This window comes from Phallusia mammillata, chromosome 3 (assembly GCF_965637545.1).
Source record: "Phallusia mammillata chromosome 3, kaPhaMamm4.hap1.1, whole genome shotgun sequence".
NCBI classification, from domain to species: Eukaryota; Metazoa; Chordata; class Ascidiacea; order Phlebobranchia; family Ascidiidae; genus Phallusia; species Phallusia mammillata.
The window spans coordinates 12890941-12916587 of record NC_137254.1 but is presented as its reverse complement, the minus strand read 5'-3'; the positions used below and the strand labels follow the sequence as shown (position 1 = coordinate 12916587).

At 39.5% G+C, this 25647-nt stretch overlaps 2 protein-coding genes and 2 pseudogenes across 3 annotated transcripts; 1 reads left to right on the top strand and 3 right to left on the bottom strand.

Moving 5' to 3' along the window:
- Positions 1-4219: 4219 nt before the first annotated feature.
- LOC145217793 (uncharacterized) lies at positions 4220-6937 on the top strand (annotated as a pseudogene). Its single transcript, XR_013857493.1, has 12 exons — positions 4220-4377; positions 4433-4570; positions 4627-4781; positions 4849-5058; positions 5120-5220; positions 5274-5369; positions 5438-5730; positions 5796-5969; positions 6155-6264; positions 6328-6436; positions 6494-6679; positions 6736-6937. The product of XR_013857493.1 is annotated as an uncharacterized LOC145217793 (transcript).
- Positions 6938-7081: 144 nt separating this feature from the next.
- LOC145219551 (uncharacterized) lies at positions 7082-8147 on the bottom strand. The gene is made up of 3 exons (XM_080086901.1): positions 7617-8147; positions 7220-7554; positions 7082-7147 (listed from the first exon to the last, which is right to left on the bottom strand). The coding sequence occupies exons 1-3, from the start codon at positions 7990-7992 to the stop codon at positions 7082-7084; spliced, it is 777 nt and encodes a 258-aa protein (XP_079943027.1). The 5' UTR covers positions 7993-8147.
- A 9454-nt stretch (positions 8148-17601) lies between these two features.
- Positions 17602-18711, bottom strand: LOC145219550 (general transcription factor II-I repeat domain-containing protein 2-like). Its single transcript, XM_080086899.1, has one exon. The coding sequence runs from the start codon at positions 18709-18711 to the stop codon at positions 17602-17604; it is 1110 nt and encodes a 369-aa protein (XP_079943025.1).
- A 2576-nt stretch (positions 18712-21287) lies between these two features.
- Positions 21288-24672, bottom strand: LOC145219549 (52 kDa repressor of the inhibitor of the protein kinase-like; annotated as a pseudogene).
- Between the last annotated feature and the right edge of the window lie 975 nt (positions 24673-25647).

Below are 25647 nucleotides of genomic sequence, written 5' to 3'. Positions count from 1 at the left end.
GTGCATCTTTGCAACAAACGAACATGGGGAATGCCCGAATAAGGTGTGCTATGTTACGCAAATTTACCCGTTCTTATCGAGCGGGATTAAAATCTTTAGAACCTGTCTAATAAACAAGCCCTATAGTAAAACGTTTTGTTACTAAAAATTGAATTTAAGAACAATAATTAATTAGTTTCAAAATTGTGACGCTTTAACCTGTACACAGCCATCTTTAGTTGACAGTACATCTAAAATAAGTTGTTGTTTGATCAGGTTAAATAAAACCGTAAAATCACAGTTTGTTATTGACACTAAAATGGATTGAAAAGACAAAAGGCAAATCTAGGTTGAACATCATTAAGTTTCTGGAGCGGAACACAATAACGTGTAAAGAGTTTAACAACCGTTCAACAGGCATTAAAAACAATCTTTACTCAGGATCCCACGTTGATGACAGCGAATTGTTTATTTTTTCCCAACTCAAAGATGTACCGACGCAGTATGTCAGCTGTCAAAAGTCGTTTGACCCATCGGCGTAACAATATTATTGCTGGGCTGCTAAAATTTGTTGCGCAATCCCGACCCTCAGCATGACCCAGATGAAACCAAGGGATGAAACCGGTATTTTCGCAGGATAATGCGCTTACGTTTCCTAAAACATATATCAATACAAACTAAATATTTATGTTGTCATTTCACGATTTTCGTTTGTAGGAATAAAAACAAGTGTGACTTTTCCTTCGGAGCGTTTTTTTCTGCCGTGCAAAATTCAACATCCACAGCCAATTTGTAAATAACATGAGAAAATGCCCGAAATAAATTTATTTTTTTGTTGGAAATCCTGGGAATTTTTTTATTTTCAGAAATATCCAGGATATAGACTCTATATTATAGAGGGAGCCTAAATGCATGATTCAACTTGCAGACAAACAATGCCAGGTATGACTGAAAAATATGTTTTAGTCATAGGGTTTTATTGCCTCTGTGCGATTTGGACAAGAAACGCATGTGTCACATGCCACATATACCCATCGGCTTATATGAAAGACCAGCACAACACAAACTGTTGCATGGAATATCGTATGGACAAGCTGCACAGGATTTTGGAATAGGTTTATGCCATAGGTGTTGTTTCTTTTGAATTGATTTTTCTTGTTTTGTTGGGATGTTTATCTTTTTGAAAAAAAATCTTTCACTGTTACTATTTTCATGGTCGTAAACAAATGTATTAATAGTGTGTCAGTTGATTGATGTACATTTATTTGCAGATAAATTACATGACATTACAGTGGTTGTATAAAAGCAAGTCAGTTGGATGCATACCTACAGGGCTAGTTTTCAGTGCCACCCAGGAAGAACTACTCTCCGAGAATATTCAGGATGCAGCCAGAGAAAGTTTCATGGTCTGTCACCAATTTCAGTAAGGAAGTTGGCCTGGCAATTTACCAAAGAAAATGATGTCAAACATCCAGCAAGCTGGGATTCCCTTTCAATCGCAGGAAGAGATTGGTTTCAAGTTTTTTAGGGCGAAACACCTCTTTCCATTCGAACACGAGAGGCAACCAGCATTCATAGGGCAGCGAGTTTTAACAAATCAAACGTTTCCAATTTTTTTGATAATTTATCCCAAGTCCTAACCAAATTCAATTTCAAAAGTCATGATATCTATAGTTGTGATGAGACTGGAGTGACAATGGAGATATAACATCTGGTGAAAGAGGATCGTTACCATGGCATTTGCAGTAAATGCCAGTGGCAATTCTATTCCACCAATGTTCATTTTTCCAAGGGTGCACTACAGGAATCATTCCGTAACTAGTGGGCCTACTGGATCTGTTGGCACAGCAAACCAAGTGGTTGGATGAAGACTTATCCGCCAGTTTGTTGCTGTTACAAAGTGTAGTCAAAAACATCCAGTGCTTCTTATTCTAGACAATCACGAAGCACATGTGTCTATAACTTTAATTGATTATAAAACATCTTCCTTCTGGTGTTACTAAAACCCCGGAACAGCTTTATACCAAGAACCCAAAAGGAAACGCTATACTGCCATCCTAACTAAAGAAAACGAATAAAATCTCTGCAGTGTGAAACGCCAACCAAAAAACTTCAAAAAAAGGTCAACTGTTCCCTGTGCCCGGGATGGTCTAATTTTACTGCACTGAAAAAATTCACCCTTATGTCTGTGACTTGAGTAATTAGTTTTTTTTAATGTTGCCATTTATGTAAAATTTATTTTTTACTGTTTACTTTGGTTAGATACGGTGTCAGCGGGAAGAAGCTTAGCTACTTCCGTGCCGATGGTTCACCCTTTCCTTCTGTGTTGTTGGACCGATATCAATGGGAGAAACCTCGTTTGTCTACGGGTGGTATCTTGCAGCAAAAGTAAATCGTTCACTTTTATTGCAATTTCCATGAAAAGAGGCAAACCACAACTAGCAAGTGGCCACAAGCGTCACGAGGAAAGAAGAAAAAAGGAGACGTGATAAAACTGATAAGCCATTGAGAGGGTTGGAAAGAAAGGTTTGGGCCGAAAGACAAAACTAGACCTCGCAATCGAATTGTTTGGGCTACGGCATTCCCTTCTTGTGTTTTACTGACTCAAAAAGAGAAAGCTATGGAACCTTTGGCTTCTATTACATACAAAAGGCCGCCCACACTGGCACACTTTCTTACGAACTTCAAAGCTTTGTCCATCAGTAACTCAGGCAATGACAACGGCACAGGCTCTTCAAGTCCATGCGGAAAATGTGCACTATGTGGCAATTTTGGTAATCACCAAACTATGGTATACCATACCACCGTTTTAAAAACGCCCACGGGCAGTATACAACTTCGACAAAATTTAACTTGTCGCAACTACGGCATTTATGTGGCCACTTGCTACAAGTGTGGCAAGCAATATGTTGGTCAAACCAAGACCAAGTACTCCACACGGTGGAATACCCATCGCGCTACTTGGAAAACGTTTGACTGCTCGGCGAACAATGACCGAGCTGCGCTACTGCGCCACTATGCGGAGAACCATAGTGCGATATTAAAGCGCAAACCGCAAATCCTCCTGTGTTTTTACGTCGTGTTCGTGCAAATGCCTCCACCAAATCTTTTAGATATTTTCGAAGACAAATTGCTAAACAAAATCACGGCCGAAATTAACATCCAAAAAATGATTGTGCCGCGCGTGAGGTAATTGCATCTTTGTGTTTCTAAGCCCGCTTTGTTTTTTTTCTCGCCTAGAGGTTAATTTACTTTTTCCGTGTGTTTTCAATGGCTTATCAGTTTTATCACGTTTCCTTTTTTCTTCTTTCCTCGTGTCGCTTGTGGCCACTCGCTAGTTGTGGTTTGCCTCTGTGCTTCACAGTGGTTTAATTTGTACAGTTTTTAAAACATATTTTATAAGTGTTTTAATTATTTTATTTTTCATGCCTATTTATTAAGGCGAAATATATATTTCTGTTATTAAAAGAAACGATTCATGCTTTTATCTGTTTTATGAAACAGTCCAATATTATACTGATCAGAAGCAAGAATCTTTCTTTTAAACATTTTATTGTCTGCGGGAGATTCGTTAAATAACAAAACTGTTTCAGCTCCATTAAAACAGGTTGCATTAACGACGGGTCTATCGAATTAAAGTTTGGGCGGAAGTTCGGTCACATTGACATCGTGATTCTGGCTCTCGGCACCAATGACGTAAATTCCTGATTCAAGTCTGCAAAGTCGTGTACCCAAGGGCCCAGGTACATTTAAGTCACATGTGAAAGACAATTCAAAAAAATAATAGAACTGTCTCTTGTAGGTGGAATTCTTCAGCAACATACCATAAATGGTTATCTGGTGCCTGGGACCATAGACTACTATAAGCTGGACTGAACCGTATGAGGTTAAGGTTTAAGCGCAGTCACGCATGAATGAACTGGGCGCCAAACGTCGTTGAGCGGTTGTAGTACTGAAGAAAGTGGGTTGAAAACTCGGAAAAAATGACGCATTGTTGTATACCAGGCTGTTTTTATCGACACAACAGCAAAAATGCACCCAAGCGATCTCTCTTTATAATTAAAAGGCCAGGGGACAAAATCAAAGGAAGAAAAAGATCACTACAGTAATCTTACGAAGTTTGTGTTAGGCATCCGCGATTCCAGCAAAGGAGATCAAATCAAATCTTTATTACACAAGGAAACGTGAGTAGCGATGTTTTTGCAACTAGACTAAATTGAAAAAATACTAAAGTTTGTGACAAAAAAATTAATAGAACTTTCAGCTACAACTGGTCATATTTTTGCAGTGTATGCATAAGTTCAGGGGTCAATATTGATTGGGTATCATACTATGGCTGGAGAATTGACCTTGAAAGCAAGATGTTGGGTAACATCTATCCGTTGACAAATTTTTTAGGTGAGTAATTAAATTTTTAGAAGGACTAAGGAACATAAGTGTGTTGATCGTTTAGATAATTTGGAAAAGTTTGACATTTGCACTGGAGTCAGTTTTCGCACTAGTAGCAGTAACATCCATGCAATTCAAAGTTGGAACTCAGCTTGCCTTTCTTCTCAGGAGATAATTAGGTCACCAACTTGTGCAGTAGTTGGTATGTAACCTTAAATAGGAAAGGATAAATTGCAAATTAATGCTTGTACTTTGTAGTTAAAAAAGACTTGCAAAAGCAGAAGTGTCACAATTGCTGTAAATATGATACAAAGACCAAATACAACAGAAAATATGCGTCACAGAAGGATATTCCAGAGGTTTTGGATGATGAGCTAGTTATAGTTGATGAATTGTTGCACAAAGACATGGTTGTATGTGTAAATGTTTAAATTTTTGTTTGCAGGAATTTAGAGTAAATCACAATTTTATTCTTTTTAGAATGTTTTTAATAGTGAAATAGGTGATATGAATGAGTGGCAAAGGATGTTTTTTTAAGGAGCAGTTTAAAAATGCAAGTGCTCGCCGATATCATCCTGATGTCATTAGATGGGCAATAGAGTTGTATGCCAAATCACCATCAGCATACCAACAGTTAAGAACAACAGGGGTGTTAGTTCTCCCCTCAACCAAAACATTACAACAATACAGGTGATGTTATTATATTCACACATTATGCCTAATCTGAAAAAACATGTTTTTGTTATTCTAGAAATTTTGAGTCATCATCCCCCGAGATTAATGAGCTCGCAGTGGCTGAAATGAAACTTAAATCAACCATAGATGGTTACATAACTGTTGATGAAATGAAAGGTACAATGTATTAATTCAATGATTTTTATCTTTGTCTAATAATTGCTTCACAGTTAAAGAAAATCTGGTTATTCAAAATGGAAAACTTGTTGGATTTATTGATTTTGGGGAAAGAATGTGTGATGCAAAGCTAGCAACACACATCTGTGGTAACTGTTTTCTCCAGATTAGGTTAAAAAATATGGTCTTAGGCTTAAATATTTGACATGTTTTGCAGTTTTTTATGCTCGGTCACTGAAAAAAGAACTGTCCTTGCCATTGTCTTGGTGGCCAACAACCGTTACTCCATCATTTCAACTTGCTTCATTGTTTTGGGAGGCTGTGGGAATTTGTGAGACAAATAATTTCCATGTTCATGCTGTAGTTGCTGATGGATGTTCAGTAAACAGAAAATTCTTTGATTTAATTCATGGATCTAAATATTTACCAAGCCAAAAATACACAGCTCCCAACCCATATCACTCCACAGATGACATTTTAATTTGCTGTGACACAAGCCATCTTTTAAAGGTATGCCATGCAACAATATCTACATTAGGTGCAAATTTTGTTGCAATCCAGCCTTTTTATTTAAGACATCAAGAAACGCTGTGTATTCATCAAAACCGGGTGGCACAAAATACCTGTGCAAATCAGGTGAAGACATTTTGTGGCCACATATTAAAACCCTTTATGAACTGGAAAGTAGCAAACCACTGCACAAAACAAAACTAAGTCCTGCTCATATGGACCTACATTCCTACAGCAAGGTAAGTCAAGCGAAACCTTTTGTGAAGATATATAAACCTGACAATGCAGCAAGTGTTACAGACACCTTGTCATATTTGCAGTTGGTCTATACCAGCGGGAAAATTTGGCGGTCCCATCCTTTAAAAATAGCACATTTATATTGTAGTTTTGTGCAAATAAAAATAAACTTCCAATACTTTTTCAGATGAAAGTATCATTGGCTAAAGATACACTAAGTTGGGCTGTTGCTACTGCATTAAAGCAAGATGTTGCGAAATCTGAAGGAACTTCCACTTTCATTTTTAAACTTGACAAGTACTTTTATTATCTTGAATTAATGACTTTTGTTTCAAACATTCAGCTAACTATTGTTTACAGGTGGTTTGAAATTGTAAATTGCGGTGTTAAAAATGCAATTAAATCACCTGATGACGAAAGACTTTCGTGGTTGCAAAAACATTTCATTCAGTACCTTCTTGATTGGAGAGTAAGTTGTTTGTTAATAGTTTTTCTTGCCTCCTTTTTCAAGCCTGTGTTTTATTAGAATGAAGTTGATGTGATTTATCCTGGTGAGGAAAAACGGATTATATCCAGGTCAACATGGGAAGGCTTGTTATTTTCAACTCAAAACCTAATTGCCTTGACAAACCGACTGTTATTAAACAATTTTCAGTATGTGTGTTTGGGCATGGTTACCCAGGATGGCCTAGAAGCAGTGTTTGGAAATTTGGTTTGTACATCATTTTATTATGCAGCTTTTTGTTAGACTTATTAGTTTTAATTTAGAGGTCAATAATGAGAAGGAACACCAATCCAGACATTAAACAAATTGGATATGGATTGTCTAACATTTCTCAAAGAAAAATTATTAAAAAAATAAAGGGAGGCAACACCACATTCGGAAAATCCAATGTATGGACAAGTGTGTGTGAAGAACCATTGAGCAAAAAAATTAAAAATAAATAAAATTCTGCTGCAAGTTTTTCAACGATCATGCTTTTTATTGTGGTCGTTCTTCACATGCAAATTTTGAAATACAATAATACACCTGTTACGGGCATTGAGGAAACAAAATGGCAATACAAATCAATGTCAAAGAAGATAGTTGAATTTATACTCCAAAGTGGGAATTTTACTTGGATATCCGCTTGAGATCACCACGTAGCCCAGCTGACTGAATATTTGGCTTTTTGAGATACTTGTGAAGTGTAAATTTTGCAAAATTGTGTGACAGAACTTTAAAAAACAAAAACAACACATCATCTAATACTTGAGTTACTGAACCAAAATCCACTTTCAATTGGTCACACAACTTTTTTATAAAGTTACAATAATAAACATCATTTTTGGCTTTTTCTAAAAGATTTGTAAAGTTAATAAGACGCACCTCTTTTTTAATTTCTCTGTTGTGCAATTTCATAAAATATAAAATCAACTGTAAAAATTCAGCACTGGGGTAAAGCAATGATTCAGATTTTTTTTCAACTAAAGTAACATAATCAGTAGTGGCATGCTCCTGACATAAACTGTTCAATATTGGTGTTTGATGGGGAAACTTTTTTGTTGCTTTTCTTATCAAATATCCAGACATGTATTCCAGAATCTCTGCAAAATAAGACAAACAGATAAATAATAATTTTGTCAAAATAACTACCCATTTTTTGTACCTTTGTCTCTACCATTTATTTCTTCCTGCCCATGGGCTTTTTCCAAATCTGGTGAAGCTGCACAATGTATTACAATAGCATCAAGCAACTTGATTAAAAGTTGTGCTGCTTGGTTCTGTGGAAGGAGGTGCAGCGATGCATTCATGCAAAGTGCTGGATATCTTTTATATAATTGGTCACGATTTTGGTCTCTTTTGAATGATGAAATCAGTGTCCCTATAAACCCAATAACAGAAGGAGGAACAGAAGTTGGTAGCTCATCTTCGGTTATACGGGCAAGAGCATTTTTGGCCTGAACATAGATAGCCGTTGCTTCCTCGTCAGACACGTTTATATTAAATTGTTTGTGCTGTGGCTGATGCAAAGTCACTGTCATCCAAACTTAAAAACGCTTCTTCAATTTCACGAAAAGTTAAATTTTCTAAGTTAAATGGCATGGTTACTGATAACTTGCGTGGTGAGTTCCAAATCAACCTAAAGCAAAAACTAAAGATAATTAGGTATTTTGAATCAATACAAAAGGGTTACTAAACTAAACTCGAACAAACAATATATATATAATTGCAACGTTAGCTATAATACGACACATAAAACCAGTGGCGTAGCCAGGGGGGGGGGCCAAAGGGGCCATGCCCCCCCCCCAATTTTTTTGAAATTGTACTCTTCAAAAATAAATGTGCTATGTCCATTTTTTAATTGTTTGTTTATGACTGAATAACTGAGAGAATGTTAACTAAATTGCCAAACAATGATTATTATCGAACAAGAGTCACTTGTATTTAGTTGGCTTTGGTGATAGTCTTGTTGAAGTAATATAGCAAAACATACGAGAAATAGCAAGAAGTATAAATAGTAAATACCAAATATTATAGTTTATTGCGATGTCTAAACCAAAACAAGCAAGATTGGATGCATTTTTTTCTTCAAAAAATAAAGATCAGCAGTCCTTAGAGGAAACACCTGTAACGCCCAGTGTTAGAGTTACTCAGGAAATAAGAACAACAGACGATCTTGGATTTATTATGAAACACCATTCGCGGTTAGCCGATGATGAGAGGTATAGACGTCTAACATCTGATGGTATAAAAAACGTCCCGCTTCTTGATACTATTAGGCAAGGTCGCCGCAAGTTTCTCAAAGTTTGGCTCGATGATGATAGGTTTTCGGATTGGTTGGTCTACACTCAATGCTCTGATGGGGGCGGTTTGTGCAAGATTTGTGTTCTGATGCAAGTACGTTTAAAACATGGCAATCTCACTAACGCTGCTTTTGTTAACAAACCTTGCACTCACTTCAAAAAATTCATCGAAAAGGCTGTTGCTCATCGTGATGCTAGTTACCATCGACAAGCAACTTTAGAAGCAAAAAGTTTTCTTAGAAGCATGGAAACTAACCAAAATGTATCTGCGAGCCTGGATTCAGAATATTCCAGACAAATAAAGGAAAATCGAAACATAATGGCTTCCATCGTTAAAACGGTGATGTTCTGTGCTTCAAACAACATATCTTTGCGAGGCCATTCGGTAGACAACGGAAACTTTATGAACCTTCTTAAATTTCGCATCGACGCTGGGGACGAAACTTTAAAAAGCCATTTTACTCACATGGCTGGTAATGCTAAATACACTAGCCCGACGATACAAAATGAAATTCTGGGTTTAGCAAAAGGTCTAATTGTTCAAGACATAGTCACTGATGCCAACCAATCGTTTTTTTCTGTAATAGCCGATGAGTCTTGTGATATATCAGGAAAGGAACAGCTAAGCATTGTTTTGAGATACACGAAAGCTACAGAAGTGTATGAGAGTTTCATCGGTTTTGTTGAAATGAACTCGGTTTCAGCAGAATCGATTTCTACAAGTATTTTGTCTCACCTTACCAGCACAGGATTGGATTTACAGAAACTTGTCGGACAGGGCTATGATGGAGCGTCAACAATGGCAGGTCACGTGAGTGGTGTGCAGAAGCGGATTCGCGACAAGTACTCTCGTGCATTATTTGTTCACTGTGCTGCGCACTGTTTAAACTTGGCTATAAATGATCAAAGTAAAGTTCCAACCATCAGAAACACCTGCGACATTATTAGAGAGACTATCCGTTTTTTTAGAGAAAGTCCTAAAAGACGCACATGTTTAGGACTTAACATCCCGTTGTTCTGCCCTACCAGATGGTCTGAAAAATACGAAAGCATTCGAATCTTCAAATGTAATTTTAAACGTATACTCGAATCACTTGGCGCCTTGGAGTGTGATTCCAGCGGTGATACAAGAGCAAAAGCATTTTCGTTAAAATGTGCTCTGGAAAACTCTGGAGTTACTTACGCCGTGTGTTTGATTGGGCGATTTTCGGCACTCATTGAACCGTTGGCGCGGAAGCTTCAGGCTGTCGGAGTATGTGTGCCAGATGTGAAAAACTTGATCACTTCTCTTCAAAACGTTCTATCTCAAAACCGCATAAACTCGGACACTGCGTTGGAGATTTACAAAGAAGCTTGTGAAGTATTAAATGTACAACAGCTGACTACACCCAGAATAGCCGAGAAACAAGTTTATCGCGACAACGTCAACGCAGAATCTGGACCGCAGTATTTTTATCGTGCAGTGTATATTCCTTACATCGAAGGTCTGAGTAGTTCGCTTCACGAACGATTTAGTGACAATTCCTCATTTTTTAATTTGCTATCGATCATTCCACCCAACAAACCAACCAAGTTAGATGAGATTGAGCGTTTATATTGTTTAGATAACCTTGAGAGCGAAGTTATTTTGTGGAGATCTTCTCTAAGCTCTCAACTCAAACCCGAATGTTTTCATGAACTTCTTTTGAGCGCAAACGACTATCCAAGCGTTCGCAACATAGTCCAGATCATAATGGCGTTGCCGGCAACAACTGTTGAAGCTGAACGTTCTTTTTCGTGTATGCGCTCGACGATGACTTCCGATCGCCTTTCAGATATATGTGTGCTGCATTGTCATCATGAAAAAATCAGCGAGGAAAAGATCAATCAGATTGTGTCAAATATGGCTGGTAGTAGGCGAAGGATGAACTTTTAATCATACCGTTGTGTGCAGCTAAAGCAATGAAGATAATTTTTTGTGTAATTTGCCTCAGAAAAATTGCTGTTTGTGGGCACAACTATGTCGTTTTTCGTTTTCGTTGAATGTTATTTTACTTGTAAAAAGTCACAAAATATTGGCCCCCCCCAAAATTTTCCGCTGCCTACGCCACTGCATAAAACTCATTTACAATGACGAAATTACACCCATTGCCTGGGCGTTATCTGCCATTTACAGCCGCCATGCGCCCATGTCACTCAATCGTGACTGCGCTAAACATCAAAAATGCATTTAAAATATTAACGTTTAAATCAAAGCTCTTTTTGTATTAACAAAAAACAAAAAATGCAACAAAAAAACATTTTAGACATACATGCCAGTTTTTGTTGTATTCCGAACTTTAATTTTAAAGATATCTCCGATTACTTTGTACGCATAAATTAGACCAGGGGTGGGGAACCTTTTTGGCCATGAAGGCCGCATAGCTATCCATCGTCCCATGCAAAGGCCGCATTGACAAAAACGCTAGACACGGACTTCAGCAACAGTTTAATCAAAAACAGAACTGTGGAAGAGCTTGTAAATAGAACAACACAATGTAATTTACAGGTTTCAATGAATACTTTTTTTCTATTTTTTGTACAGGATTCGTAATTTATCAGTAACGTCACAAAAGTATGACAACAAATGAAAACATAGCAGTTCCAAATATTTTATGTAAGCTTGAACGGAGTTTTATGATGGAGATCCAAAAAAAAGTACAACAAGCCAAGAAGGCAGTGGTGCGATTCAGCCAGTTCGCGCCGGTTTAATAGAACCGTCTTACGAAATTTTATGAGATCAACGAACCAGTCAGCATTACTGGTTACTGTCAAAGGACTTTTTGTAACAGAACCGGCTGAAAAATATAAATTTTGTGATCTTCTTCTTCTTTCTGTTGGACGTTGTTATTGCCGTTCAAATGTCCGGGCAGTTGTCTGACAGCCAGCGGACAGTCTCGTCATCCAAGGCCGCCAGGCCGCTCTTTCCACTTGGTGGACTGTATATCGGACACCGTGATATTATGTGGTCGGCTGTCTGTTCCTCCATACCACACTCGCATACCGCAGAAGTAGCCAGGCCCCACTTGTACATGGATGACCTAAAGCGCCCAACCCCTGTTCTCAGCCTATTCAGACGGGTCCAGGCCCGCCGAGGCAGACCGAACCCTGGTGGCTTGTTCGATGGATCGGGGCAGTAGAAGTGAAGTGGGGTGCTGCTGATTTCCCATCTCTTTTTCCACTTGGTGGACATCCAGTCGGTTCCGTCTGAGGTGCTATTGTCGCCGAGTAGCTCAAGAGCTGCCGGTACGAAAGGCCACCTTGATGTTAATCTTTTTTTCTGTGCGCCGGCTCTGTGATCTTGTGATAGAGAAGATGTTGTTCCGTCAGAGCCCGGCGTCCTAGACGTAATGTGGCTTCTTTGCGACGGAGGTCAGCCGGCTGGATGTCTGCCAGGATGGGTAGGTAGTCCACTGGTGTGGGGCGCAGGCAGCCAGTGACGATGCGCATTGCGTCGTTAAGGCACTTATCAATAAGATGGGTGTGGGCGCTTCTGCCCCACACAGGAGCGCAGTATTCGGCTGGGGCGTAAACAAGGGCTAGGGAAGACACACGGAGAATGTCCGCGCTGGCTCCCCAACCAGTGCCTGCCAGTCTTCTGATAAGAGCAACGCGTGATGTGATTTTTTTGCGGCTCGTTTCAAGATGTTTGCGGTAGGTAAGTGACCTATCCAGCTGCACACCGAGATAAGTTGGTGCGGCGTTAAAGTCCAGACTTTTCCCATTGGTCTGGACGGACAACTTGCGTTTGGCCTCCTTGTTGTTAAGGTGAAAGGCCGCTGAAACCGTTTTAGTCTCGCTTAGCTTTAGCCGCCACATCCGAAGGTAGCCTGACAGGACTGACATGTCCTGGCTGAGAGTCTTTTCCACGTGTTCCCAATCGTTATCGGAATGCATGATAGCCAGGTCATCGGCATAGGCATACTTCTTAGAGACTGTAGTGGGTATGTCGCTAGTGTATATGTTGAACAGTAGCGGAGCCAAAACAGATCCCTGGGGCACGCCATTCTTGAGGCGGCGTAATCGGCTTTGCAGACCGTTGCTGGTCTTGAGTGCGAAGCTGCGGTTGTGGACCAGCTCCATGATCATATCGACCATGTGCTTGTCTGGCAACAGGCGGAGCAGTTTGCAATTAAGGCCGCGGTGCCAGACTGTGTCGTAGGCAGCTGTAAGGTCTAGAAAAACAGCACCAGCCTTCTTTTTAGCTTCGAAGTTTTCCTCCAGATCTTGTGTGAGTAGAGTGACTTGATCAACAGTGGATCTTCCGCGTCTGAAACCAGCCTGCTCCTGGGGGAGTTGTTGGTCGATGACTGGCTCTACACGGGCATGAATCAAGCGCTCAAAGATCTTAAATGGTGTGCAAAGCAGAGATATCGGACGGTAGCTCTTTGCTTCATCCAGAGGTTTGTTTGGCTTGGGGATAGCGATTACTGTCGCTTTTCTCCAGATTTTCGGAATCTTGAGCTGACGCAGACAGGTGTTAAGAAAGCTGCACAACCAGGACTTTAGCGTGGCTCCGGCATGAAGCAAAAACTCTGGGCAAAGGTGATCTGGGCCCGATGCTTTACCAGACTTCAGATGTTGAAGGGCCACAGACAGTTCTGCAATGGTGAAATCCCCAGACAGGTTGGCGTCCGGTCCGTTGGCCTTCCGCAATGCTGACAGTTCTTTGGTCACGAGTCGTGATGATTCGCGAGTTGATGTCGAGAAGGTTCCGTTTTTGACCAATTGCGAAGCTATGGCGTTCGCGGTAATGGGACATTTTGCCGGCAGAGTCGCCGACCTGCCAGTGAGTCGATTTATAGTACTCCATGCTTTCCGGCTGGAATGTGTGAAGTCAATGTACTCCACCGCTTCTGCCCAGCGATGTCGACGTTGCTCGTTGAGATGGGATAGCAATAAAGTGGCTGATGCGTCCGTCTCGGTACCCGGGGGTGCGGTAAGAAAGGCGCTGTAAAGGCGGTCGCATTCGCTGTCCCAACACGGCGTGTAGGTCTTTCGATAGCCTCGTGGGATGCATTTTTTAGCCGCTTCTATGAGAAGTTTACAGAATTCCTGGTACGCTTGATTTAAGTTGGTGTCGTTGGGTGTTGGAAGCATGTCCGTTTCATCGTTGATGATCAGGGAAAAGCGTTTCCAGTCAGCCTTGCGAAAATTCCATCGCTTTACAGGCTTGCTAGTGACTGATGTTACGTATTTGCCTGTAGTGATCAGTAATTTTGTGATAAAACCGGCTGACAAAAATTTTAAGTTAGTGACTTTTTTGATTTTGCTTCTTTTGAGAAAGCATTTTGATATGAGGTTCCAACTTAGTGGTTCTTAGTATCAATTGAGTCTCCAAGTGCTCGTCGGTTAACTGAGTTCTCAGTAAATTCTTGATTTGCGTCAAGTACGAGAATGTCGATTCACAACAGTATGTTGTAGAAAAGCAAGAAATGAGCCGACGTGCATATTCACGAAGACGAGGATACTCTATTGCACTTTTCCAAATATCAATGGGATCGTTCCGGTTTTCAAACTGGGATTTTATGATATTATCTTCAGACATTTCAATAAGTTCCATTTGTAATTCTTCTGGAGCCATTGACACATCTACTAAATGGGGCTGAAAAGCAATTTGCAGAGTGATATTATGTTTTTCAAAATCACTAAATCTTCTGTTATATTCTTCCACTAATGAGTCCAACACTGACGCGTATTCTTCAAACGACCCGGAGAGGTTATCATTTTCGCTCATTACTTTCGTAAGCTGGGGGAAATGCTCCTCTGAAAGTTTCGATTTAACCAGAAGAGACTTAAAAAACAACAACTTTTTTCTAAAAGCCTGAACCTTTTGCCACATTTCATAAATAGACTTATTACTCCCTTGCAAGGATATGTTCAACTGATTTTGTTTTGACATCACATCACATAAAAATGCAACGTCTCGGTAGAAGTTTGTATCCGATAATTCGCAACTCTTGCTGTTTACTTCGAAAAACTCAATTATTTGCTTTCGTAGGGATATTATTTTAATTAATACTTTTCCTTGTGACAGCCAGCGTACTTTTGAGTGATAAGGCAAATCTACACTATTCACTTCATCATCCATTGCAAGAATGTTTCTAAAGTGACGGTGCTTCTGAGCATTTGCTCTAATGTAGTTCTCAATGCCTACAATTTTTTGCAAAGTGTCATTCAAAATGGCAGATTTTGCACAGAGATTTTGCTGATGTAAAATGCAATGAAAAGAAATCAGTGAACCTGGAACTTTTGTTTCTCTTTTAAGATATGCAACAAATCCTTCTTATTTAGCAATCATGGCTGGAGCACCATCTGTGCAAACACTTACCAAATTATTAATATTCAGTCCCACTTTTTGACATTGCTCTTTGAAGTTGTTGAAAACATCTATACCCCGCGTCCTTCCCTTGAGGGTGCCCAAAGCTAGCAATTCTTCATACAGTTCAAAATCTCCAGTTATAGCACGAATAAAGTACAACACTTGCGCTGAATCGGTAGAGTCTGTCGACTCATCTAAAGCTAAAGAGTAAAATACATTTTCTTTTTGGACTATAGTTTTCAGCTGATCTGTGACATCAGATGCTAATTCATGCTGGCGATCTGCGTTTGTCCTCCTTGATAAAGGCACCTCCTTGTATTTGTTAAGATTTTCTGGATCTATACATTTTACAACTTCTAAAATACATTCCTTTATGAGTTCTGAATCGATGAATGGTTTACCTTTCCTCCCCAGCAAATAAGCAACTTTATAGCTGGCTTCTGTAGCTTTATTCCCTTGTTGAAACACAGTTTGAAAAAACTGCTTTTGCTTTTTTCTACCGTCTTTGAGTTTCAGCAACGCTATCTTTCGGGACTCGCCTTCTAACATGGCATACTTATTGTCTTTGTGAAGGGTATAATGCTGTTGGGCATTGAATTTTTCAACTGTTAAAATTGTGGAATCGCAAAGCAGACAAGTCATTTTGCATCCAGTACTTACAAGAAAATATTGTAATTCCCATTCTTCATTGAAAATCCTTTTTTCTTCCTTTAAACTTCGTTTCAGTTTCTTTGCCATACTGGAGTTACAGGCTAACATGCTAAACTTCACTTGAATTACTCAACGTTTTGATAAGAACAATGTTGATTGTTGTAAAATGTATGACGTAATACTGAAGCATTGGTGCACAATGTTGATGCTTAGGCAATGATTTTTTGTTTGCAATAAGATAAAACAATTACGTTGCTTTAGGTTTGACTAACCACAGACATTTTGCACAAAACAACAAGAATGCGCGTAGGCCGCACTTGCTGGCCCAATAGGCCGCAGGTTTCCCATCCCTGAATTAGACGGTTCAGTCCAGGTTATAGTAGTCTATGCTGGGACCAACAGGGCGCTACGCGATTTCGCCATCGAGCACGGCTTTAGCTTTCTCGATTTCAATATCGGTAACGGCAGGGAGCTTTGGGGCGACCGCGTTCACCTCTCCGACGTTGGGCTAGGTCAGGGGTGGGCACGCTTTTTGACAAACGGGCCAGAATTTTTTTCAAAAATGTTAGACGGGCCAAATCACTGTGTTAGTATACATATGTTTATAACGGGGGTAAAACTACAACTGGCGTAGTGTGTGGCGGTGCAGCGCATCCTGCCTTCACTGTGCATGATAACAAAGTCAAGTCGTGGTTCCGCTTAGCGGTTTACAGTTTTTTGCTAGTGTCTCTCTTTACCTTTGTCCGTACGTACTGTAACAACCAACAAAACCCAATAACATTTACAGCTCGCTGATGAAAATATTATGATACGTTCATGTACATACCCTTTTAAATCTAACTGACGTATAGAGTCAAAAAGTAACACCACGAAGTTTATTTTCCAAACTAACCAAACCAATAAACGTACACATCCGAAGTGGCTACAAATCAATGCGTGCTTCCTCGTACAAAAAAAAACACACAGATAGATTGCAAAATAATCTATTGTGTAAAGATCAGAGTAAATTGACAAAACATGCCTCTTTATTTTAAAGAAACTATCGTAATGTTAAGTTATGAAGCGTTTTTTGCTGTACTAGCACGGCATGTCATGTGAAATGCATACTTTTGTTTGCGAAAAATTACATGAACATTTTGCCTAATGAACTTAAACAAGTTTAGCCACAGATCTCAAATAACTACATTACATTATCATTTGCTAAAGCCTCAAAATTTGGGGTTAGTTTTGTTGTTGCAATTCTTAAAACAGATCCAAGGTGAGCATCAGTTAACTGAGATCTGTGACTAGATTTGTTGAAGTTCATTAGGCTAAACGTCTGTTCACAAATATATGTGGACCCAAACAAAACTAACATCCTTTGAGCCAACTCTCGAATTTTGGGAAACCTGGCATCATTTAGTGAAGCGTAAAACTCGTTTAGCTTCATAGCGTTGAAATTCTCTTTTATAATATAGTCGCATTGAAGGTCGATTAATTCCAACTGTAACTCGTGTGGTGCTGTTTGTGAAAATGGGGATGACACTATCTCAAATGATTTTTGGAGTTTTTCAAAATCAAGAAATCGACGGGAAAATTCTCTATGCAGGTCATCAAGTAATTTACTATATTTTATGGTATTATTTGTGGCCAGTTCCGTCGACGCCAGCATGGGAAAATGCACGAAAGAACTGTTTGATATTTGTTCTGAAAATAGAGTCAATTTAGCTTTGAAGGCCCTCACGTTTGTGTACAATTGGTGAGCAAGGTTATCTTTCCCTTGCAGCTTTGTGTTCAGCTCATTCATGTGTGAAAGTATGTCCCCAGCAAAAGCAAAATCACACAACCAATCTCTGTCTTTTAGTTCAGGAAAATCTTCAGTTTTTTTCGATTAATTCCAAAAAAGAGCTAATCGCGTCTTTCAGTTCCCAAACGCGTTTACATGCTTTCCCCAAACTTAACCAGCGCACACGAGAATGGTAAAGTAAATCTTGGTGATCAGAATCGATTTCCTTGAGAAACTTGATAAACTGACGATGATGAAGACCTTTTGCTTTTATGTAGTTGATAAGTTTAACCACTGGCTTAACCACATGATCAAGCCGCAATACAGACTTACATAGAGCCTCCTGGTGGATAATGCAGTGCAAAAAAGTTATATCCAGCTCTGTATTTTCCTCTTTCATCTTATCCTGTAGTCTTTTTAACAGCCCGACGTTTTTTCCTGTCAAGTTTGGCGATCCATCTGTAGTGACATTCACAAGTTTGCTCCAAGGTAGTTTTTGTCTTTCAATAACACCAGACACTTTGTTAAACAAGTCTTCTCCTCGTGTTTGCCCCTTTATCGATTCCATCGCCAAAAACTCTTCTGTTATCTCGAATTTGTCATTAATTCCTCGGATAAAAATCAAAAGCTGAGCGGTGTCTTTTATATCATTGCTTTCATCCAGTGCTAATGAATAAAACAAAAATGAATTTGCTACTCTTCTCAATTTGCTGGCCAAGTGCTCGTCAATCAATTCTACACGACGAGTTACTGTCCTTCGTGATAAGCTAATTTGTTCATATTTGCTTTTAGTATCCGGGCACAAAAGACCTGCTGTTTCTACCATGCACTCTTTTAAAAATTCTCCGTCGGAGAATGACTTGCTTGCTTTTGCTAACTTGAAAGCCAACAAAAAGCTTACCTTCATTAATGACGCCTGAGTTGCACTTTGCTGAAACAGAGAATTTTGCTGGAGACGAAAATTTTTGGCTAATTTCTGGGCAGTAGTTTTTCGCTGTTCATTGGAATGACTGCTAAGATAATTAGGATGGTTGGCATTATAATGGCGGCGGATGTTGTACTCCTTCAACACCGCAACGTTTTTTTGGCATATCAGACAAACAGCAGTTGATCCAACATCTGTAAAAAAATATTTCGCCGTCCATTCTGATTTGAATGCCCTGCTCTCTGTATCGACTTTTCGTATTTTTGATACACTCATTTTTCGTTTTTCTAATATGATTTAGCTCAGTTCTGCAACTACGAGTTACAAAATTACAATGTGATTACAATACTTTTTTGCACTAATTCCATATTTGCTTCAAACAGAGCTAAAAATCCACGGTGCGCGTGTACTGCCGCCTTTAACTACATTTTAACAAACATTTGCGCGGCCTCGTAAAAGAGCGTCCGCGGCCCTACGACTGCAGGTTGTGCTCTAGCTGAATTCTTTTAAAGTTAAGCAACCTTGCTAGACTAGAACAGAGGTCCTGTTAGGTGTTGGAACAAACAAATCATTCACAATGCATGTGCTGTGACGAAACAATAAAAGAAGCTCTAACAATACGTATTAATGCGTGTGGGTTGAAGTTTGTCTTATTGTAGCATTATAAACGTTAAAAGAAATTAATTGATTAGTTTATGATGCACTAGTTTACACAAACATCTCGCGGGCCAGATTTAAGACATCGCGGGCCGTAGTTTGCCCATGTCTGGGCTAGGTCATTACATGACCAGCCTGGAAGCTCGTGTCCATGCTCTACTCGTGACTGCATTTATTTGTTATTGTACCTTAAATTTATTTTTATTGTTTCTACCATATTCTCTTTTGAATGTTTTTCTTTTTTATTTGTTAGTAGTGTAAAATAAACAATAACTCAAAATCCAACGATAACATATTTACAAGTTGTGGCACCAACACCGCAGAGTATATATTTTAGTGTTGCTGTGCCACTTCGTCCAAATTTATGCCGGTCTCGTTTATGATTTTCATTAGGAGATCGTCGGGGCGTTGGTTGAATCATCAGTCTCTGTGATATTATCTATTTCACACAGGCATTGAGCGTTACAACCCCTATGTATACATCTTCGCGCATCGCTTTGCCACTGTGCTGGCATTACTAGGTCCTCTAATAAGCTTCGATCTTCTTCTTTGTTACTATACTCCCACTCGCAAGGGTCTTCGAGCTTCTTCTTTGGTAGCGATACATCTATTCTATACTGATGGTCGCAAGGTTAGCTAGGTGGGATAGACGCGTTTTTTGTCGCTTTCCAAAAATAATTCTTGTAAGTTTAGACCTAGGTTAAAAAACTGATGCCAGTTTTTGTTGTGATTTTGTAAAATAGTGGTGGGTGAAAATGTTAGTTCGCAATCAACACAGAGTAAGTTGTTAAACTGAAAAAAGGTTTACAGAATTACTCTAGTTTTGGTTGATGTGACAGATTTCTGTTTCTAAGTATTACTTGTATGCTTCAATAAACGTCCGAAAAGCCTTATGGTTCTGAAAATCTGATGATATGCGCCAAAAAATGCAACTTATTTTATAAAATTACGTAAAAATGTCGCAGTTTACGTTTGACGCCCAAATTTTGGGGTCAAATCCCAACGGATTTCAATGAAACTTGCAGGAAATACAAATAAGGGTTATTACTTCTCAAAACGACCTAATGGTAAAAATAAATAACCGATTAAATGTTATTACTGCAAATTACACTTTGGGAAAACAACGATCTCTAATTCTGTAATAAAAAAAAAACGCAAGAAATTGACACTGGCAGACTGAAAACTGACAAGTCTGAAGTCGTCCACCGTTTTATTGGACATATATATTTCACCTAAGTAATAGGCATCGTCAGTATCTAAAAACAAAACAGCGCTAAAAATCGTATGCAAGTTAAACTGCAAAGCACAACAAACGTAAAAACCTGCGTTAAAACCTGCTGACAGTAAGGTAGAACTGGGACCTGCTGATGGCGCGGCCAAATACGCACACACGCAGTAGTAAAGACGTAAAGAAAATGAAAAACGCTCAATCTGTGGCGCGGGGCAAAAGAAGGTAGATAAGGACTGCAGAAGCGTTGTAAACAACAATGGCGGAAACACTGGTAAAAAATGAACGGACAAAATGCGCGTAGGAATAAAAGAATGAAATGTTATTTAATGTAGGGTAAAAACATTTTTTGTGTGTTTATTTCAGCTCCATTCTTGCTTGCCCACTTACTTTCATAGATGTCCAGTAGATGGATAGGTGGCTGCTCCAAAAACTGCACCCGAAAACACGTGCTGATAGGGTCACGGGCATTGGTGCTATGCTCTGTGGCATAGTGCTGACAAAGGGCTGCCTTTTCATTATAATCACCCGGTTTGAATGAATTCCACATAGATCTGTGTCCCGTCCATGGGCGGATCCAGACGGGGGTGTTTGGTGTTTGGACACCCCACTCAGGAAAAAAAATAAGTAGCTTGTGCGCACTAATCCCAATCGATATACGTCGTTCGAAGAATTTTACCTGTGTATTTTTACGTGATAACGACCTTGAAATTGCTTTCAAGCCACAAATAGCTATTTTGACGCCCCCACAAGAACTCACAGATCTGTCACATAATGCTTTGTTGACCACAACAATTATCTTGTTGTTACGTGTCAAAGCGTGATTGCATGATGCAACTGCGTTCAAGCAGTTTTAGTTCAGTTGGTGCCCAGACGCATGGAACTACTTGAACAATCTGTCTATTTAAGAAAGTAAAAAGAGTAAGAATGGTTCGTTGTTTATTTGCAGCAGGTAAACAGGAAAACGTTACAGAAAAAGAAACGCAAACTTTATACACAACACAAGTTTATAGTATGCTTCGGTTTGATTAAGTAAGGCTTTTAGTTTTCGACGTTTTTTTCTCAGAAATTCGTCCACAATGGCTTCATCAGGAATGTGGATGTCATTATGGATGTTCAACAGCGCAAGTCCATTTAAACGATCCTGGACCAACGTATTTCTTAGATAGATTTTAAGGCGACGAAGATTTGAAAAGGATCTTTCAACCGTGGCTGTAGTCACAGGAAGTGTCCAAAATATCTGCAAAAGACGTTTTGTTTTATATAACAAATAATACTTCTTCAATATTTGGACATAAACTCTTTTACAAACCAACCTTCAGTAACTTAAAGATGTTGGGGAAAAGGAGTGGACTGCACCTGTTAAGCGTCGTCAGAAAATTAGATGGCAATTCAGCAATTGATGTCATTTCCACTGAGTTCCATTTGCGATACCACCTGGGCAACTCAAGCAAAAAGTCTTCAGGCTTTATGTCATTGGCATACAGCCTGGCAACCTCTTGAAATTTTTCGACATCGCAATCTGTCCCATCTAGATGGAAAGAATAACAAAACTTAAAAAGTACACAGAAACAAACGGGTAAGTGCTTAACAAATATCTTACGTTTATACCTGCCATCTTAACTGGTAGGCTATTATACTCTTACTTAATTACACTTACGTAATAATATCGGCAATAATTGGTTAATTTTTGCAGCAGTTCGAAACATCGTACTAAAACGTGCATCCACGCCTTCTATTAACGAAGATACAAAGGGTACAAACATATTGTTGTAAAAGTGCTGGATTATATATCTTCTTCATTCTCGCTAGCACCGAAACGATGGGAACGGACGGGAACATTGTGCTGGTGGGCTAGATACTTTGCTTTTTCAAACACTTGCTCAAATTGCCCGAGATGTAAATTCTGCAAAACTGATTTCACTTCACGCAGTTCTTCGCTTGCTGAGACCACATCCATTTTTTCTTTCTGCAAAGCCTTTGTCAAGGCAAGCAGAGTTTCGGTGGCTAACTTTAGTGTTTGTATTGTGACCAAAAATGAAAATGAAGTGATCTGTCGTCGAAGCGTTTCGGCTTGTGACGACACACTGTTATTGAGGAATTCTTCTACTTGCAGAAGCGCTTGCAAAATACACGGGTACAACAACAAAAACTTCAAAACTCCACCCATCTGGTTTGGCACAACTTTGTTAATTTGGTGGCATTGGTTGTAGTATCACCACGAAAATGATTTTTAACGGCAGCTTCTAAAATAGTTTGCCGTTTAGGTGAGGAACGAAAGAAGTTGATCACGTCGGATAGAACCTTCAAGGCTCTCCGAATATCTTTCACTTCACAAGAGTGCATTAAAACCAGATTCAGACAATGTGATGCACAATGGGTGTAAAAAGCAAGCGGATGATTTTGCAGAATGTACGACTGGACGCCACGAAATCGTCCCGACATGTTGGCAGCGCCGTCGTGCCCCTGACCGCGCAAACCGCTGATCTGAATACCCCAGCGAACAAGTGATTCGATAAGAGTTCGCGCTAAACTCTCCCCTGACAGATCCTCTACTTGAACAAAACCAAGGAAAACCTCTTTAATGCACCAATCAGGTCGAAGCGGATTAACGGACTTGTTTTGGGGATATCGTACAGTGATAGACAACTGCTCATTACCTGCGACATCTGTAGTTTCGTCAGCAAGGAGGGAAAATAAAAGGATTGATTTATGTCGCTAACTAAAGTAGCTCGTATGTAGTTGCCACATAGTCCAATCAGTTGATTTTGAATCGTTTTGCTGGTGTACGTTGCATTAGATGGATCCCTTTTTGGATATTGCTTTACAGCAAAATCACCAGCGTCAGCATGGAACCCAGCAATCAGACGAATTCAAACGACCATCATCCCGATGTCCACGTAACGGTAAGCCCCGTCTTCCGCACAGCTTAATAGTGGCAACGACAGACTTTGAGAATTGATTGCGTAACGCTTCAAGTTCACTAGAGTGAGCAGTCATTTGGTTGACCACATCTCCACGGTTTGAGGTATACATTCGAATGAAGTCGCAAGCTTTTCCGTCCGCGTCAATATGATACGACTCCAGCGAATGCTTTTCAAGATTTACAATTCGTTTTGTTATCTGCGTTGCTTACACGCCATATGGGTCACGATCAAGATTGCCAAGCCTTGATCCACGCACGCTGACTGGGGCAAAAAGGACACATTGTCGACAAAACAGGCCTTGTTTTGCTGCACTGTATGACAGCCACGGAAACTTTTGGAACCATTCACGAACAATGCTTTGTTTGCGCATCTTTCCGTTCACGACACGAGTAAATGTTGGAAACGTGTAGCCTTCAGGGGGGACCCACGGGTTACTAAGTACCTGAAGCTTTATCTCAGCATGAGGCGGGTGTGGAGCTGTGGCTACCGTAATTTTCCAAGTATAGTGCGCCCCCGTGCATAATACGCACCCTAAAAATGGCATGTCGATGCTGGAAAAAAGCTTGTACCCATGTATAATACGCATCCAAAGTTTTACGTAAAATTATTTCAGAAAAAAGATAATCTTTTGAAACAACCGGGTGTTATTCTGCCGGTCAGTATCACTGCGCATGCGCTCGCAAACTCGATAGCGAAAAATGTTTAGGATTTGTGCAGGGTACATCGTGACAACAAACGAGATCTTACTGGTCGCGTTCAAGCGGAACCGATCTTAATACTTGCAGAGAACATTTTTATTTTTAAAACACAAATGAAGTTTAATATGTTTTAGATTAAAATACCTAAAAATCAGAATAATTAAATTGAAACATATATACAAAATTTTAGTTCCATCCGTTGCATATCGCCAATGATATCATCCCATTCACGTTGTCGCTAAATGGGCAGTGTGCAGTATTTGACAATAACACACCATCAAAGATTGCACCATCGCATCAAACGATGTGTCGTCGATTATGAAATTTACTGACCAAGTGTGTTGGGCAGGATGGCTAAATGTGATGCGCGATAGACAACAAACAAGAAGAAAGGTCTGATTTCAAGTTTTATTTCGAGGCAGATTTTCTTCAAAAACTGTTGTACCCATGCATAATGCGCACCCTAGATTTTAGGACAATAAATTAATTAAATTTTGCGCATTATACACGGAAAATTACGGTAGTTGGCCAATGTCGGATCCAATAGATTTAATGAGAAGTGAGACTCGGTCGCTGTGGAAGAGACAGAAGCTTTTTGAGTGCTGTGGCTAGATGAAGACGATACTGCCTCATTACGGTCGACTGGCTCGCTGTCTGATGGTGTATGCTGTGGGGTGGAAGAGGCCTGATTACTCTTGAAAAAAGACTGTAAACTTGACTGCCTCATGTTTCTTTTTTATGCCTACTGTAACTCTGTAAAACAACATGTACAAATTCTTTCTATGTGACAACTGGTTTTACTATTGTATTCGCCGACGTAATTGCAAGTTTCTGTATTAAACACTGTGCTTAGTAAAAAAACAAAAACTGCTAAATCAGCTATTACACAATAATCTAGTAGCAGATGCTAAATGTGCTGGAAAAACTATGTCATTACGTTATTTAAATTTATAGCTGCACTCTTCTAACTTTATCAATATAGCATACATTTTTCCAATAAATACTTATTCTGGCCACAAAATCTGCCAAGCTACAATGACTTTTCCCCACCTTATTGTAACTGTTGCGTCATAAAGCTTATTGTTTTCTTTCAATATCACTGTGATGGAATAATTATAATTAATTATAAAATTATAAATCTGCTGAAAGTAATGGCGTATCATCTCAGAGTTCCAAATGCACATTTCTTGAGGTGTTCAAGTTTGACACGGCATTTTAGGCGTTACTGAGTTAAGATTTTACATTTGCGTGTTTACATTTTCCATCGAAAATACATAGAATTTGAAATTTTATTCAAGTCAATATTTAACAATCACGTAAATGTAAGTAACAAACTTGCCACACATAAACTAAAAAATCAAGCCGAATGAAGTCTCAGTAGTATTAAACACAGAAATATGATTTACACTATTTATTGTACCAGTTGTGTACTTTAAAGATTTTCGTTGGAAAATGTTTGTGATTTGTTGAAAAAATTAGGTCACACTGCGGCAAACGGAACCGGTACTGCGACGCTTCGGCTAGCGGTTGCACGTTTCTGCCACCTGCATTGTTTATTAGGGCAAGGGTAACGGTGAACAACAATAAGACAGTGGAGCAGTTTGGCGTGACGACAGGATGGCATGTAAAAGCATGGCAAAATAGTAACCGACCGACGTCCCCCCTAATTTTTTTTCTAGATCCGCCCCTGGTCCCGTCCAAC

Bases quoted from the DNA above. Each gene is read 5' to 3' on its own strand.
- LOC145219551 (XM_080086901.1), bottom strand. From the start codon at position 7,992: ATGACAGTGACTTTGCATCAGCCACAGCACAAACAATTTAATATAAAC. The intron at 7,555-7,616 runs GTACAAAAAATG...CTTATTTTGCAG, and splicing joins AATAAATGGTAGAGACAAAG to AGATTCTGGAATACATGTCT. The intron at 7,148-7,219 runs GTATTAGATGAT...ACACTTCACAAG, and splicing joins ATTTTGGTTCAGTAACTCAA to TATCTCAAAAAGCCAAATAT.
- LOC145219550 (XM_080086899.1), bottom strand. From the start codon at position 18,711: ATGAGTGTATCAAAAATACGAAAAGTCGATACAGAGAGCAGGGCATTC.